The sequence below is a fragment of the Desmodus rotundus genome, chromosome 3 (assembly GCF_022682495.2).
Source record: "Desmodus rotundus isolate HL8 chromosome 3, HLdesRot8A.1, whole genome shotgun sequence".
NCBI lineage: Eukaryota > Metazoa > Chordata > Mammalia > Chiroptera > Phyllostomidae > Desmodus > Desmodus rotundus.
Window position 1 is genome coordinate 161,466,032 of NC_071389.1, and position 16,347 is coordinate 161,482,378.

The 16,347-nt window shown below is 38.9% G+C and overlaps 1 protein-coding gene across 1 annotated transcript in view; it reads left to right on the forward strand.

Moving 5' to 3' along the window:
* Nucleotides 1-16,347, forward strand: part of SLC2A13 (solute carrier family 2 member 13) — a 280,975-nt gene that overhangs the window by 188,996 nt on the left and 75,632 nt on the right. The window contains exon 5 of the mRNA XM_024575883.4: nt 15,486-15,649. Coding sequence (XP_024431651.2) covers nt 15,486-15,649 — 164 coding nt within the window. The remainder of the gene's footprint in view (nt 1-15,485; nt 15,650-16,347) is intronic.

Below are 16,347 nucleotides of genomic sequence, written 5' to 3' on the forward strand. Positions count from 1 at the left end.
AGGGAATATTCTTGCTAATAGAACAAATAGGTATACAAATATGGTCACTGCCGGGGCTTTTTATAGGAACAGAAAGAGGAACAAAAACCTAAATCCCCAGCAATTCTGGACTGTTTGATCATGCCGTCTCAGTATAATGGTGTACTGTGCAGTCATTCATAATGATGGCTGCTGTCTGTCCAGTGTTTGCAATGTGCCAGGCACATTATACATGTATTAATGCAGAATGCATACAAATGTCCAATGTATTGCATTGATATGTATTCAGCTTATGTATGCATCATGTATTTTGTGGTTTATAAATGTATTCAGTAAAAGAAAAACTCTAGAAGGATATGACCGAAATGTAAATAATAATATAGGTATAAAGTGATTTTTAAAAATATGTTATATATTTGAATTTTTCTAAATTGAAGATATTACTTCATTTGGGCCATTAGTTACATATTCACTGACTCTGTGCTGTGGATAGAATAAATAACTCTGGTCACATTTGACTATTTTAATGAAAATTAATGGAACATAAATGAAATGAAAAAATGTACTTCCTCAACAGCCCTTGCCACATTTCTCTGTGCCCAGGAACCTCATGTGGCTGGTGGTTCTCATACTGGACTGAGGAGATATAAAATATTTCCACCAACACACACAAAGTTCTTTTTAATGGATGGAAAGTTTGACTTTAGAAAGATTGACCAGAAGCCCTACTATGTCTCTTCTCCAGAGGTCTCTTCATTTACAGGAATAATCATAGATAACTATCACTTAATTACTTGCTGTCAGAAAAATAAGCATTGAACTGAGGGTTGGAATTTGTCTGTTCTTCAGTGTTTTCTTTTACAACACCCCTGTCTTTGTGTTTAAAATTCAAAAAGTGAAAACGTACCATTCGGTTTCGCTCCACCACCCAGCAAGTTGAAATTCCAGTAAACGAGAAGAGGATGTGTGTTCCTCCCATGCGTGTAACTTGAACGTAACAATTATAAAAATTGTAAATAGCTTAGCTCACTGTTGGTAAAATAACGTGTTTCTCAATAAAAGTATATATAATTATATAAACTTGATTATGTGAAAACGGCAATAAATATGAAGTGCAAGATATTTTGCTGGGATATACTGTAAAGTATATGCAGCCTTCAGTTCCTAAGATAACTAGGGCGGTAGTTTAACCCCATTGAACATTATTTTCTTCTAGAAATTATGTTTTTCTTTGAAAAATAACTTCTGCGGTTTGGTTGCACCCTGAGCCACGTCCAGGAGTGGCAGACCCACTGCCTATTACTTAGCTGGGTGTGCTTCCTTCTCTTTCCTGCGGGACTTAGGTCATGGTCCAGAGTCCTTCTCCAGGGCAGGCTTAGCAGGGTCTGCACACCAGCTTTTTGCAGCAGTGGTTAGGGCCATTCTTGTTAGTCCGCTTTCATCCCCATTTCTTCTTTATTTTTGTCTTCCCTGTTCCTTTCGTTCCCGTTTTGCTTCTTGTTCTCTCTTTATCTTTGTCGCATTTCCCTGCTTTACCTCCCTAATCTTTACATCTGTTTTACCCTTAACTTTATAAGTAAAATACACCCAAGGCCAATTTTTTCCCATTAGTCTAGCCAGCCCTTCGGATTGATCTTGAACTTAATGACTGTTTCCGTCTGCTTTAGTTGTTGGCCCTGAGTTTAAGTAGCCAGAAAAAGATCAGTTTAATTTTATTTTCCCCTTTAATTACTTAGTGTTAGAATTTTTCATCTCTCTCAAATATAGTCTGGGTTTAATCATTCCAGTATCTAAGCTAAATCAATTCAGCAGGACAAATTATTTTTGTAGACTTGAAGCTAGTTTTACATTTTCTTGACATCCTTTCCTTATATCGAGCAAACTTTTTCCTTAAAGATTTTATTTAAGTTGCTTGCCTGTTTGAATTTTTATTACAGGTCAGAGAAAAAAATTATTGATGTAACCTGCTTTTATTCACTGTATTCATGAGTCTTCTGTTAATCAGATTCAACATGGGATAACCGTATTCAGTGAATGAGAATTAAGCAAAGTGAAGCAAAATAAAATTTTAACTCAAAAGCTATGACGGTCATATTTTTCACAGATAATAATGAAAGACACTTCAAGGCTGGGAGTCCTTCATTTTCAGTGTAGTTAGTAGAGGTACTACTGTTTCCCTGTCAACTGATTAGGAACCTTAACTCCAGCTGCATCCTTAACTTTCCTTCCTCAGGGAAAGCAGCATGTTCACAGATTCTGGGGGCCAGGATATGCGTAACCTTGGGAAGCCAGTTCTCTGACAGCCACAATGTGGGTGTTTTTTCAGTTTTATAAAGAATATTGTGAAATAATGATGCTCCAATTAACTTCCTTTTATATTTTAGTTGTATCTTTATTTTGTAAGGTAAAAAGATGACCAACTTTTTTCTGTAAGTTAAATAATATTCTACTTATTTCTTTATTAAACATAACTCCAGGTTTTCTATATTCCTAAATGTTGCCTGGTTTAGGATTTTAAAAGTGATACAGACATATTAATATTGGGGACCTGGGTTATTTTAGAGGTTGTAGAATTTCTACATGTAAGTAATAATTTTCTTGCTACTTCTGTAGAGATTTATGGTTATTATATAGAAGTATAAAAATTATTGGCCAGAGACAAGTTAGAAGCAAACCTGGTAAAGATATGAAGAATTATCTTTATTTTTCTATGGAAATTAACATATGGGATTTTTGTAAATATTGACTAATAAGAACAACAGAAGAGGTTTTAGACCTTAAAGTAACGTGTTATTCACCACTAAAACATAAACTCCGCCAGTACTCACTTCAAGTGCATGGTGGTGTATGAGTACCTTAAATACATTCACACTCTAATCATTGTAACATACAGAGTAACTGGTTAGAGTACAAAACTGTATTTGTATTAATGTATCTTAAAATTTATCATTTCACATAAAACACAAGAATTTTCCAATACTTTCAATGCTGAAAGAAATATAACATCCTGAGAGAATAAAGTAATAATTCAAATGCATAAGGAAAAATTTAGCAACACATGTGAGATCGATAACAAATTTGGGGATTCAAATTGGTAATATATAGATGATAAATAAGTAAGCAATTAAATAGATATAATCTGCAGAAAGATGGAATAGACCTAATAAACTTTAAAATGAGCTGGCCTCTGGTTTGCCTTTAGCAAAATTAAGCATAGTCTCTAGTTTATGTTTGTAAATATTTCTAAGACCCCAGTATCACAGCTAACATTTAAGTTCTGTTGTTCAGTGTGGGAGAGTTTTCGTTTTACTTATTGAGTCTCCATTTGTATTGAAAAATGAACACTTTGAACTATTTGAAAGAAAAATAGCTGAGTATCTATGGTTGCTTGAAATTCTGGACTATTTTAGTTGTTTTCATTTAAATACAAGCAAATCATAGCTGTATGAATCAGGCTATAAAGTTAAATCCCATAAGTTATTAGCATTGTATTACAAAATTTTGATTACTTTGCAAGAGTTCCAAATAGAAGAAAATGCCATATTAAGCGGATCTGTATGGTAGCCATTTTTTTGCTTTGCTACTGCAAACGTCATTATGTGTGGCCATGGAATGATCATGAAAAGTAGTAAGTTCAGTGCCCTCTTGAAATTTTGTTCTGTCGGCAAAGCATGATTATTTAAAAATAGGGTAAGTTTTTGGATGCTGTTACAATTGCACGAATTCTAAGTATCTTACCAAGTTGTATATTTTAAGTAAAAAACTACATGAAATACGTAAGATTTTCTCCCATGGCCAGGACAAGCCACAGAACTTGGGGACGGAGGGAGCCCACGGGGTGGCACTGCCACTTCCCCAGCAGGACGTAGGCCCCCCAGGGGGGTTTGCTAGGTCAGCCCAGTCAGTGCATCGTTTGCATCTGCCAGATCAGTTTCCAAGCATTCTGCCACAGGGCTGAGAGTTGGGTGGGATGTGGGGTACAAAGCAGGAGTATCCTGATTTTTGGAGGTTCCTGATATGAGGAGTAGGGTTCTTCCTCACTGATCTGCTCACACCACTGTCCTCTGGCCTGTGCCATATTTAACTGGTGAGGGCAAGGGGGGACCCAAGGGGGGCCTCGTGCAGTGACCGGAACAAGCTCCTGTTTCTTGGCTCCAGGTTCAAGCTCTTTGATCTCTATATCCGTGGTACTGTCACTTCTCTGCCTTCCTTGCCAAGAAGAAAGAACTTGTAGAAATTTATCTTTCAAATGACTTAGTTAAACTATAACAATGACCTTCACAACAGAATAATGGTTACTTTCTCATGGAATGGGAGTAAGTAACCCAGGCCTGAGCTGTGGCCATTAGAAGAGAAGCAGCTGGAAGGAGAAGGAAGTCTACCCGCTGATGTTGTTAAAAAAAAACTGGGGCTCAATGTCTAATAGTCCCTTGCCCTGCCATCGCTGTGTTGGACAGGGAGCGAGGAACCCCACTTCCCCCTTTCTCTCATGCATTTGTAAAGATGCCTGTTTTGTTTATTCCCTTTTAAGTCTGCTCTTTAAATTTATTTTAATTGATTCTAGAGCTCTCATTAGAGGGGAGAGCAATTGGTTTTGAGCTCCTGGGATAGGCTAGTACTCTATAAATCCCCCTCAAGGGGCAGCATACATCTCTCCTGGAACAGGCTGGCTGCCTGTTCACCTGCCCATCTCTGCAGGTCTCTAATGCTTCTATGGCTTTTATATTTTATGAACTTAATGATTAATAAATGCAAAGTGGTACACGTGCATAAGGGGTTTATGTTTTGCCCCGTGCGTAAGGTGAAGAAGCTGAGTAAGAGTTTCCATAACAGTCTCTTTGGGATCCTGACTACGTCTGAGAATGTAATGTAAAACCTTTACGTTGAGTTAATTACACTGTATAATACTCAGCATTACTTCTTACCAAGTTTGCATTTTCACATGAGCTTGTAATGATTGATGAAATACAGGTAGAGCACATCTGGACACTACTAGGCATATACGAAGTGTTCATTAGATATCATTTCTTCTTTTCCTCTTGTATCAGGACATGAGTCCCGCCATCAGTTCCAAGTCTAAAATTGAGTTTCTTAGACTCTGAAAATGCTCAGTAAATGTCAGCCATTATTCTTGTTGTTTTCTTCCTCTGTATTTTCTTATAAAGCAGCTTTAAGATTTTCATTGTAAGAAACAGGAATTCTACATGCATAAAGGAAAGTGGAGAATTAAGACAATACCGTGAGTTCAAACACACAAAAATATTTAACTCTAACGTATTTTCCTAATTCTTCTGGATCTTCAGAATTAGCTAGGTGATTGCAGTGCTCCTCTGTAGTATCCAGGAATTAAAATGTTTTCATGCACTAACCCCTCAATAATTTTACAATGACTCATTGATAATTGCTTTTCTTCATCGAGTCACATTTTATGTGTCCATAGAGGCAGAATTTTTTTCTGTCATCTGTGAAGTCCTGCAGTTCTGCTAATAATCGAACAAGCATGTCCTGGTGCCACATGCATGTGCTTGAAATGAGCCACGTGCAGTTTGGGGGCTTTCCATTTGAATATCAAAGGGCTTGGTGCTGTCAGCGCTCCGGCATCAGGAGAGCAGCCTGTTTACTATTTAATGATGTAGTGGTGTGTCAGCTTCTCGTTGCAATCTTTTTTGCCCATAGCTGTTAGAGCCCAACTAGTTCCTCTGCTGTTAAAAAAAAGAAAAAAATTGATCATCCTTCTTTCCCTGACATTGGGAAAAGGAAAAATAAGATTTGTCCATATCAATTCAAAACTCTTTATTCACTTCAACCCTTCTTTACTCAAGAAAAACTTTGAGGCCTTAAGGTGAGAGGCAGTAAGGTAAAATAAACTTTAAAATTCATGATTTAGATAATAGGACAATGTAGGAAAAGATAACATGATTTATACACAAGAAACTTGCTGTTAGGAACCAGGTCACAAAGCCTGTCTCTTTTCAAAGTGGCCTTGGAACCCCCTAGGTTACAGTGTCTGGAAACAGGAGCCAGGGCAAGGGTGGGCGCGTAGGGGTGAGCAAGGAGGATGCACAGGCAGGAACCTTGCATTTGTTACAATCCTCAGATGATTCTTACTCCCCCTGAAGTTTGAGAGTCATGTTGCTCTAAATGTTGTAGCAGCCAATACAGAAAAGCGGAGATGTTTTGTTACATGGGTCACGATGTCCCTAAGATAAAAACAAATCAATTGTCCCAGAGAAGCATAAGAATTCCTCCTTACTAAGACCAGAGTGAACTGCTGGGTGCTTTGGTGCTAATATAACATCCATTAATATTAATCTATCTGTTCGTGGAAGGTTTATTGTAACAGTCTAAACTCACTGGTTTTGATGTCTATAATAGGTAAGTCATGCCATACAATTCCTTCATCCACAGTATAGCAGGAGAAAGGCGGGGTGTGAGAATTTTCTCTGTACTTCCATGTTAGATGATGAAATAAAATGAGTTACTTTGGCTCCTCGTTCACAGTATTGTATTCTACTTCCCCCACTTGCTCTTGTTCTGCACCCCACGCTTTTCACGAAGAGATGAAATCATCACTCGGGGAGTTGAAGAGTGAGCCTATTAGGGAATTTCAAGTACAGTCAGTCTGCGTGGTGTTCTCAGTCTTTGGGAACGGAGCTGCACTGTTGAGCTTTATAACACCCTGCCGCTCCCATGCGCCCTCTTCCCCTCAGTTCTTGTCCTTGGGAGTACCAGTGGGTGGAGCTCCTTCTCCATTTATCATGGATCCCCAGCTTCCAAGCCACAACTTAAATGTAGTTACATTCAGGTCATTCTCATCTCCTGTGGCACCAAAATCAGAACTTTCCTCCCCGGCTGTACTGTCAAGGTTGTTTGTCACCCTGACTATACCTTACAGTCTCTGAAGCTCTTTTCAGCCTTCCCCATGTGTGATCCCTGAGCTGGTTTCAAATGCTCTCACAGACCAAGCCCGTGATAACTAGCAGCCTCCATTCCGGGCTTCTTCGTACTTTCGCATCCCAGGATATGAGAAATAGTGATACTGCTAACAGAACACTAATTACTTGAACTGTTGGGTGGCTTTAATCAGCGCCTGTATGTTCCAGTGGTGCTTTACTGGAACTTCTGACCTTGAACTTGGCCCAGTAGAGTGTAGTTCACTGCATGGCAGCCTCCCTCAGTGGAATGTGAGCCCCTGCCCTCCCAAACAGTTCCAGACATTACTTGTCTTTTTACCTCCCACTATTTCTGAAGCATTGTAAGCACTAAGTAAGTGTATTTTAATTGTATGTGATTCTCACATTCAGCCATTATGTGTTTATTTTCCATTAGAACATCTATTACTATTATCACGTCTAAATATTTATTGAATTGAAGACATAAGCTAGGATTGTATTTCAGTCTTATTTGTAGTGTTTGACCACCGAGAGGTATATGACATGTATTATTTCATTTAAGAAAGTATGGAGTTTGGCAAAAAAATAAATAAAACTGTCTTTCTCTGAAGACAAAAGTATTCCTTATGATTATTGCCTTGTTTGTTTTACATAAAATAATAATGGATTTAGTTCAGACTTGGAGGCTTATGGTACCTGAACACAATGTATGACAGGTTCTAATCTACAAAACTTTGATACTTTAAACAACACTTTTAAATAACATCTGCTTATTATAAAAACTTAGGAACATTTAAAGATGAAAAGGCACCTAAATTCTACAACCCAGATACAATGTATCTTAACATTTTGTGGTATTTTTCTGTGGTTAATTTTAATACTTGAGGTTCTACACCCTCCATAAATTATTCATTTTGCTTTTTTTCACTTTATTCTGCATGCTCTTGATCTATTTTTTTTCAGTCTGTGATTCCACAAAGACTCGGAGTTATAATTAATGTGCATAAAACTACATATCTTTGCATACTCACAGTTTTACGTGACTATGCTCCAAAAATGTTGCTTTTATATAGAATTAAAGATCTTGCAAACTTTTGCTTACAAACAAACCTTTGAGGCCATTGAAACTTAAAAGATTGTACTGTTTTATTCCCTATTGATAGTGCCAAGAGCAGTGTTTTTCCTAAACTAAATGCCACGACCTGCCCTTTTTCCTCCCTTGGCTCTTCAACCTCTGGAGAGGAATTTTAACTGGACTGGCACCTTTTTTCCTCTTGATTGCTTTAATGGGGCATTAGATGGCACCACTTAGAACCAGGGGGACAATAAATGATGGAAGCACAGCCTAGTTTGTATCACCGTTTGAGCAGAAAAGCTCACGAGTTATATACAGTCATTTTCTAATGCTGTCTTCACTGCCCTGGAGGGCACCTGGGAAGCCAAGGCCAGCCAGCGGGGTAGAAAGGAGCCGAGCCAGACCAGGGAAGTGTGGTAGTGAGGGACACTCAAAACACAGCCCTCTACCCTGCCAACTCCAGGGGGTTATTTTTTCCCTTCGACCTTGAATTGTTTGGATACATTTTTTAAAAATTAACTATTATAATTATTTAAGAGGTTAGAATTTAGTCATAGATATACTAAAACTCACTGAATTATACCCTTTAAAAAGGTAAGTTTTATTGTATCTGAATTGTATCTCAACATAAATTTTAAGATAAGGCAAAAAAAAAAAAGATGGAATGCCATTCCATCCATTCATTCATTCATTTAAATGAGCTTATACTAAGTGTCTAAAAATACAGGCAGAAGCCTGCTTTGGTGTTGCAAAGGTGAATCCCATATAGACTGCTTTATTGGGAATTTATAGTCTAGTAGAAGAAATACAATGTGTATGAAAGTCAGCCTAATATTAGAGGGAAAGTGGTGTGTATGGTAAGAGAGATACAGATAAATTGCTGAGGAAAAGCAGAGGGAAAGATTAATAAATTCCAGTAGCAAACATTAAAGAAGGATTTGAAAAGAAAAATATTTGAGTGCTCATTGGTTTTCTCCGAGAAGTAATATAGAATTGATCAGGTGGGTGGGTGGATTTGGTGGAGATGGGATGAGGGAGTACCCTGCTGATGGCTCACACTTTCTCAGTGAATATTAGGCAGATTTCACCTGAGGCTGGATAGATTGCAACAGTGGAAAGGAAGGGGATGCTGTGAAATTGCAGTACCTTTAAGGGAGAGCTGCAGAGTGTGCGTCTTAGAGAATTTCAAGTGAGGTCAATTTGTGTGTTTTTGTCTAGAGTCTTTTAGGTGCTAACGTAAATAAATGCACAATGGAAAAAATAACTGGATGTAAGTGAGCAGTATTGGAGTCTCTGACATGAATATAACAAAGGGGGAACCGGCCTGGGAACTTGAGAATTATTTGGTGAAAGAAGGGAATTATAATGGTTAGGGGGAGTAAATTTTCAAAGCAGTGTATGCATCACCTGACATCTTATTAGAAATGCAAATTCTGGAGCCGTCTGTTGTTTTCTCCCCCTCCTCCTCCTCCTCCTCCTCCTCATCCTCCTCCTCCTTCCTCCTCCTTCCTCCTTCTTCTTCTTAAATCCTCACCCAAGGATATGTTTGCTGATTTTAGGGAGAGAGAGAGAAACATCAATCTCTTGCCTCTGGTTTTCAAGCCAACTGGTGATTGAACCTGCAACCTAGGAATGTGCCCTGACTGGGAATCAAACCTGCAACCTTTTGGTGTATGGGGCTACACTCCAACCAACTGAGCACCTGGCTAGGGTGGCATTCTGTGCTTTAACAGACCCTCCAGGCACTTTAGTAACACACCAATACCCGAGAACCACTGGTTTGGAGAAGCTAAACTACTTAAGACAAAAGTACAGTGATGGGAAAGGAGAAGAAATAGGTGACGATGGATAACTAGAAAGAAGTAGCGTGTAAGTATGGCTTCATGTCTCCATGAGAAGGAAGACTTGTGTGAGTGGAGGAATTCAAGTAAGGGAGCTGAGTGGGTAGGCAGTGCTGGTCAGAGACTAGGACACTTGAAGGATTGTAGCAGTGGAACGGTGAAGAGACTTACGTGTTGTCTGGATGGTCTGTGTTGATGCAGCTCTGACCACGAGTCATGATACAGTGTACGAGTGGAGAAGAAAATTGTGAGGCGGGACTGAAATCGCCATTGAAGGAGGAGTGACTAGACAGTAGGCCAGAGTCTAAAGGAGGGTTAGGTGGTCTTGTGTAGCTCATTTTCATCCCTTCGTCATCCTCTCCCCCTTCCTCAGATATGTAGGATGACTGAGAAGAACAGCCTGGACTCTAGATCCGAGCTGCAAGACGGTGGTGCCCCCGAGTCAGACTTAATGAACTGGACACAGTGAGAGAGTGTAGGAGGGGTTGACTAGGGGAACACTGAGTCCAAATAGTGAATCTTCAGGTCAGTGTGGAAGGAAATGACCAGCTGGAAATGGGTGACCTGAAAGTCTCGGACTCCTGCTTGTTACAACAGTAAAGCAGGGACATGAGTCACAATGAGGCCTGGTGAAAGCCCTCTTAGCTGACGTGATTAGGATTGGCACTTGATTAATTAACTGAGAAAAAAAAAAGTTATGAAGAAATAATGCATTATATACCATCAACATTTTATTTTATTTGTATAATTATCATATTCACTGCATGAACTTAAAAATTGTTTTACTTGAGTAAACCACACTCAATATTGTCACCTATAAATTCCAGATTTAGTTTTGTTCAAGTAGAACAAGAATTGGAAGACACTTGAGAAGAAAACAAAGGGCAGAATCTTTCTAAACTTTTCCATTTTATTCCTTTTATTTTTTTGATTGTCACATAATTTTTAATGCTTTACCTTTATTTACTCTTTTCAAAGCGTACAGTTTTGTTTTTAATGCAACTGTCTTTGAGCATCTTATGTTTCATTGATGTGTGCATTATTTGATTGTTACATAATTGCAGAGACAGGTGTGGGAACAAACACACCTGATTTGATACACACACAGTTCTCGAAACGGGAAATGCCTGCGTGAAGTCCCAAATGTCCAATATACTGTGGGTGTGTGTTTCCTAGAAAAAAATTAGCAAGTTAGTCTGTCAACTTGATGAGTTGGAGTTCTTATTAGAGAACTTCTATCATCCTTCTCAGTGATTTGTAGAGGAAGGTCAATGATCCTATTAAGCTGGGTGAGACATGCAGTTTCTCCTGAGGTTTCCAGAGGCGTGAAGCCAGGAGGAGGGGACTGATCTGATCTTGGAGATGAAGGGCGGGTCATGTTGGGAACCCTGAGGGTCTGTAGCAATCCCTGACATTTTTCTCTGCTCTCTCCAAAAGATTCCTGGAAGAATTTAACTTAGGAAAGTTGTCTTGTAATACAGTAGATGTGATTGATAATTAGCTTTCTGAGGATTGCTATGACTTCTGGATCATTGCTTGATTTGGATAATATGATATAATTAGGTCAAAACACATGATAGGCATGAAATCCTAATTTCTGACTTTTCTAACTTTTCTGACTTTGCGGCTTGTGGCTTCCATCTAATACACAAAAAGGATTTCTCGGTGTACAAAATACATAAAATAGCTATGAAAATTTGAATCATCTTTCAGACCTTTGTATTTGAGGTCTTTGTATTTGAGTGAAACATTTTTCTCTTAAAACTGGTGAGGTAGTTTCCATAGTTATCCATGTTTCTGACTGTATAAACACCATCCCAATAGGAAAACACAGTATTTTCAGTTAAAAGAACATCTTTTATTAGAATGACTTTTTGAATATGTAGGCAGTGTACTTTGGCATATGATACCAATAAATGTATTTATGACATTAGGAACTAAAAAAGCCAAACAACAAAATTTAGATACTGGGGACCTTTCAGGGCTTCTCATGAGCTCTGCTGTGTGACTTCCAGTCTTCTCATTCCCTTTGGTCTTTATCCCAAGTATCGACATGACCCAAAAGGTTATTAAGACAGGATTCGTAGGTGAGTGTAGTGTTGGAAGCTATCTCGAACACACCTAGACCATCACCTTTATGCCACATGAGTTAAAGTAATTATGACTACATTTCATCAGTTAATTTGTCTCATTCTGAGTGGCTGTCACTGGCAGGCAGAGTATATCTCACATCTCTTTTATTCTTAAAATGAAAGTCTTCATAGTTTCATGCCAGAATTTTATCATGAACTGAAAAATTTGTTTTGTCAGATAAAATTGTCATTTACTATTTTACCTTGGCTGCCAGCAATTTTAGAGCTAGCTTATAGTGATTATGCAGCTAAAGTTTTCATATAATTCGCTTCATCTTTTACCTCCCTTACTCTCTCATCAGTCTTTAATTTTTGTTTTAGTGATTCTATCGTGTTTTTTGTTACAAATATTCTTAATTCCCTTTTGAAAGTTGGTGGTAGGTAGATTCAATTAATTCAACAAACAATTCTTGAGTACCTAATCCTTACTGTTAACTCTGTTCCACTGGCAATAATGAAAAAGACAGGCTCTGGCTTCAAAGAGCTGAAAAAAATATTTTTTTCAGAAATTTGTAGGGAATGCATTGGAACGTAAAGTATGTATTTTGTCAGGCACTTAAAGTGCTCATGTTTATTCTTTTATTGCTAGTTAAATGTCCTCACTAAGACAGATTGCCATTACCCAAGCCTCTGTTTTCCAGAGCTATTTTGTTTTACTCAGATTTAAAATTCAGGCTGTGAGTGGGGTCTCACATATTCTCTGAAACAACAAAGCAAACACAGTCGGGCCTTTTCTGTTCTTGGAGGTCTGCAGAGAGTTAGCTAGAGGTCTGCAGAGTTAGGAAGCTGTCTTCTGTGGAAACACACAGCCCTCAGGCCTTTCCACTTCACTCTGGGGAAGAGACGGTAGTGTGAGATAACCTACAGTTGCTGGGGAAGTCTTTGAAGAAGATGATAATTTTGTATTATAAAATGATTATGAAAAGAGAAGGCTTTGCATTTAAAAAGAAAAGAAAGCTGTTTTCTGTTGTTTGTATTGGTCTTTTATGAAGAAGACTCTTTCATGCTTTGTGTAACTTTTGAACCAATACCCAGCCTTTTGAAAATTCAAACCACTACATGAAGGCACAGAAGATTATAAATAGGGTGGTAGCCAGTTTCATAAATGGTTGGCACATAGCATCATTTACAAAAACATTCGCATTCACACATTTTAAAATGTGAGTTAAATGCATCTTTTCCCTGCTCCATGACCTGACTTTTAAAAACTAGGTGTGTCAATTATTCTGACCTCGATACGTCATTCCTTGCCCATATGAAAGAGAATATAATTATTGCCTGAATTTTTCTGGAGCCGGTTGCCCTTTAAGTGAATGTCCTTGCTTTCATTCCTTACCTCCTAACTAATCTAACTATTGGTCTTTTGCTCATTAGCACCTTCATGTGATAGGATGCTTTCTCTACCCTAAAATGTGCATGTCATAATCTCCACAACTTGTCAGATGTTATATTACGTGGCAACGGGAAATTAAGGTTGCAGATGGGAGTAAATCTGCTAATTGATTTACCTTAAAATAAGGAGATCATGCTGGTTATGTGGGTTAGCTCAGTGTGATCACGAAGGTCCTTACGTGCACAAGAGGATGGCAGAGTGAAGTGACATGACAGGAATTTGACCCACCTTTGCTAGCTTTGACTTGAGGAAGGGGGCCCCCACAAGCCAGAGAATGCAAGAAACTTCCAGTACCTGGAAAAGGCAAGGAAACCTGTATCCCAGAGTCTCAAGAAAGGAACACCCTGCTGACGTCTTTGATTTCTGACATCCAAAGAAATCCCTGTCACATTTCTGACCAATAGAGAGATGTGTTAGGTAACAACTTTGTGTTGTTTAAGCCACTAAACTTGTAGTTAATCGGGTATGGCAGCAATAAAGAACTTAACACATTTACCAACGTTCAAGAAAATATGCCCTGGCTGGTATGGCTCAGTGGGTTGAGCACTGGCCTGTGAAGCAAAGGGTGCCGGATCGATTCCTGGCCAGGGTACATACCTGGGTTGCAGGCCAGGTCCCAGGTGCAGGCAACTGTTCGGTGTTTCTCTCGCACATTGATGTTTCTCTCCTCTTTCTCCTTCCCTCCCCCTCTCTCTAAATATAAATAAATTAATTTTTTTAAAAAAAGAAAGGATGAAGATGAATCTCACGACACTTCATCCAGGAAAAGATTTAGTGTGGGTGGATGTTGCAGCTCTTGCTGACAGAGAGAGGTAACGCCATTGAATTCCAGCCCCTGCTCTCACTGTTTCCCACTAATACAGAAAACCTACAGGTGCCTGGTGCCAATGTAATGACCTGAAATAAATGCTTCCAAACAGTATATCTTTGCTTCAGTCTTCCCATGTGGCTACGCCCCAGGCGTGTAGTGTGGCAGGCAAGGTCCTTCTACAGCAGAAGCCTCTGCCGCTGCCTTAGTCACACTCTTCCTCTTTTCTTTGCACCTTCCGTCCTGCCGAGGATACTCCTCACGTTCTGTGGGGCTAGCGTTGAATTTTGCACGTTTCTCCTTCGTACATGTCATTTCCTTCACCACCGGTGAGGGTCCTGCCATGTCGTCATACCTGCTGTCCAACCCCTGTGCACTCTTCCAAGACTCAAGTCAACCATTAATTCCCTGGAAAATCAAGGAGGCTTTCATATCAAATAAAATTGTTTGCTCTGTCATTTAGGCCAGTTTGAGAGTTGAACGCCTTGCAATATTAAAATTATTTCTTTCTATTTCATTTTCTTATCCGAAACTGCAAACTTCTCAAGGGCAACAACTGGGTTTCATAACATATCTGTGGGATCTTATGAAATAAAAAATAAAAAAACATTGAAATAATCTCCCTGTTTTGTTTATGGCTCTACTTGGAAGAATAATTTTGTGTAGTGTATCTGTTTTTATCCTTAAAGCATTGAGAATACTCTCCAATGTAATAAAGTAGCATGACAAGTATCAGATTTTTATAGGCAACAGGTCTCTATTGTTTTAAGTACGTAATTGCACAGAGTACGGTGACTCCTAATTCATAGACTGGGAGCTTATCCTTGATAGTTTTAATTCAGCTGCCAGCCGCCCCTGTTTGTAGTTGTGGGCTACAGTTCACTTTGGAAGCCTCCAGGCCTCTCTAGTTGCTTGAGTATCATTTCTTATTATATAAAGTTCAGCCCTGGCTGGTGTGGCTCAGTGGATTGAGTGCCGACCTGCAAACCAAAGGGTCACCAGTTTGATTCCCAGTCAGGGCACAAGCTGGGATTGCAGGCCAGGTCCTCCGTAGGGGGCGCACGAGAGGTACTGACACATCGATGTTTCTCTCCCTCTTTCCCTCCCTTCCCCTCTCTAAAAATAAATAAAATCTTTAAAAAACAATAAATAGAGTTCAAAAATAAATTTATCTGATCACAGTCTATCGTGATCCTTTAAACAGATCCTTTAAGAGTTTAAACATGTTAAATTCTTCTTATTACTGTAGCTAGTCATAGGTTGTTTTTTGTATTTTTTTGAGGTCAGCTGAGTATTTTTTTATACGAACAACTCTGTTTCGTTGAGTGACTATCAGCAACAGGTGTCTTACTCGTGCCTCGCAGGTACTACAGTGCGACCATTCTGCAGATGTCTGGTGTTGAAGATGACAGACTCGCGATATGGCTGGCGTCCGTCACCGCCTTCACCAATTTCATTTTCACACTCGTGGGAGTCTGGCTGGTGGAGAAAGTGGGCCGCAGAAAGCTTACCTTCGGGAGTTTAGCAGGTGGGTGCCTGGCTGAGGGTTCAGTTACAAAATTTTCTTTAATGATGACAACTTAACCTTCCAACACACAATACCAGTACCACTTTCCAATACTGTGTTTTTAGCCAAACAATCGAGATCTTCTAGACAGCTTTTTTAAAAGAGAACTTAGTGAATGTTATGTAACTAGAAACTAGAATGTGAGTAATAACCAGAATTGTCAGAATAATTTAAATCTTACTGAGCGTATCTCTTTGCCATTATTTTGAGTTCTGCTTTGGTACCTAAGTGACTAGAGTAATTGCTTTTTGCTCTTCCTGAGTTGAAAAGCTTGGTATCCATAAACTCACTTTTATGTTTTATTTTTCAGTTTGGGATAATATGGAAATAAATTTGGAACATTTTACTTCAAAGCTCTTTCAGCAATGGAATATTAGAACCATGTAATTTCTTCACAAAGCAGGGACAGACTCTCTTTGTATTTGAACCAGGCAAAATTCTATGGTACATTCTGGTTTCTTAAGTTTGTTTTCTGTGATAGCTAAATAAGAAAGCCTTTCTCACTTTCAAGTATCTTTTGTCTTTAATTCTGCCCATTTCCTTCATTATTTCTCTGTAATGCGGGGCTCTTTCACTTGACGGAATGAGACCCATCTTTGCCATTGTTATCACATGGTTACATAATAGAATTCTTCATCTTTTTCACATATACAAGCTTA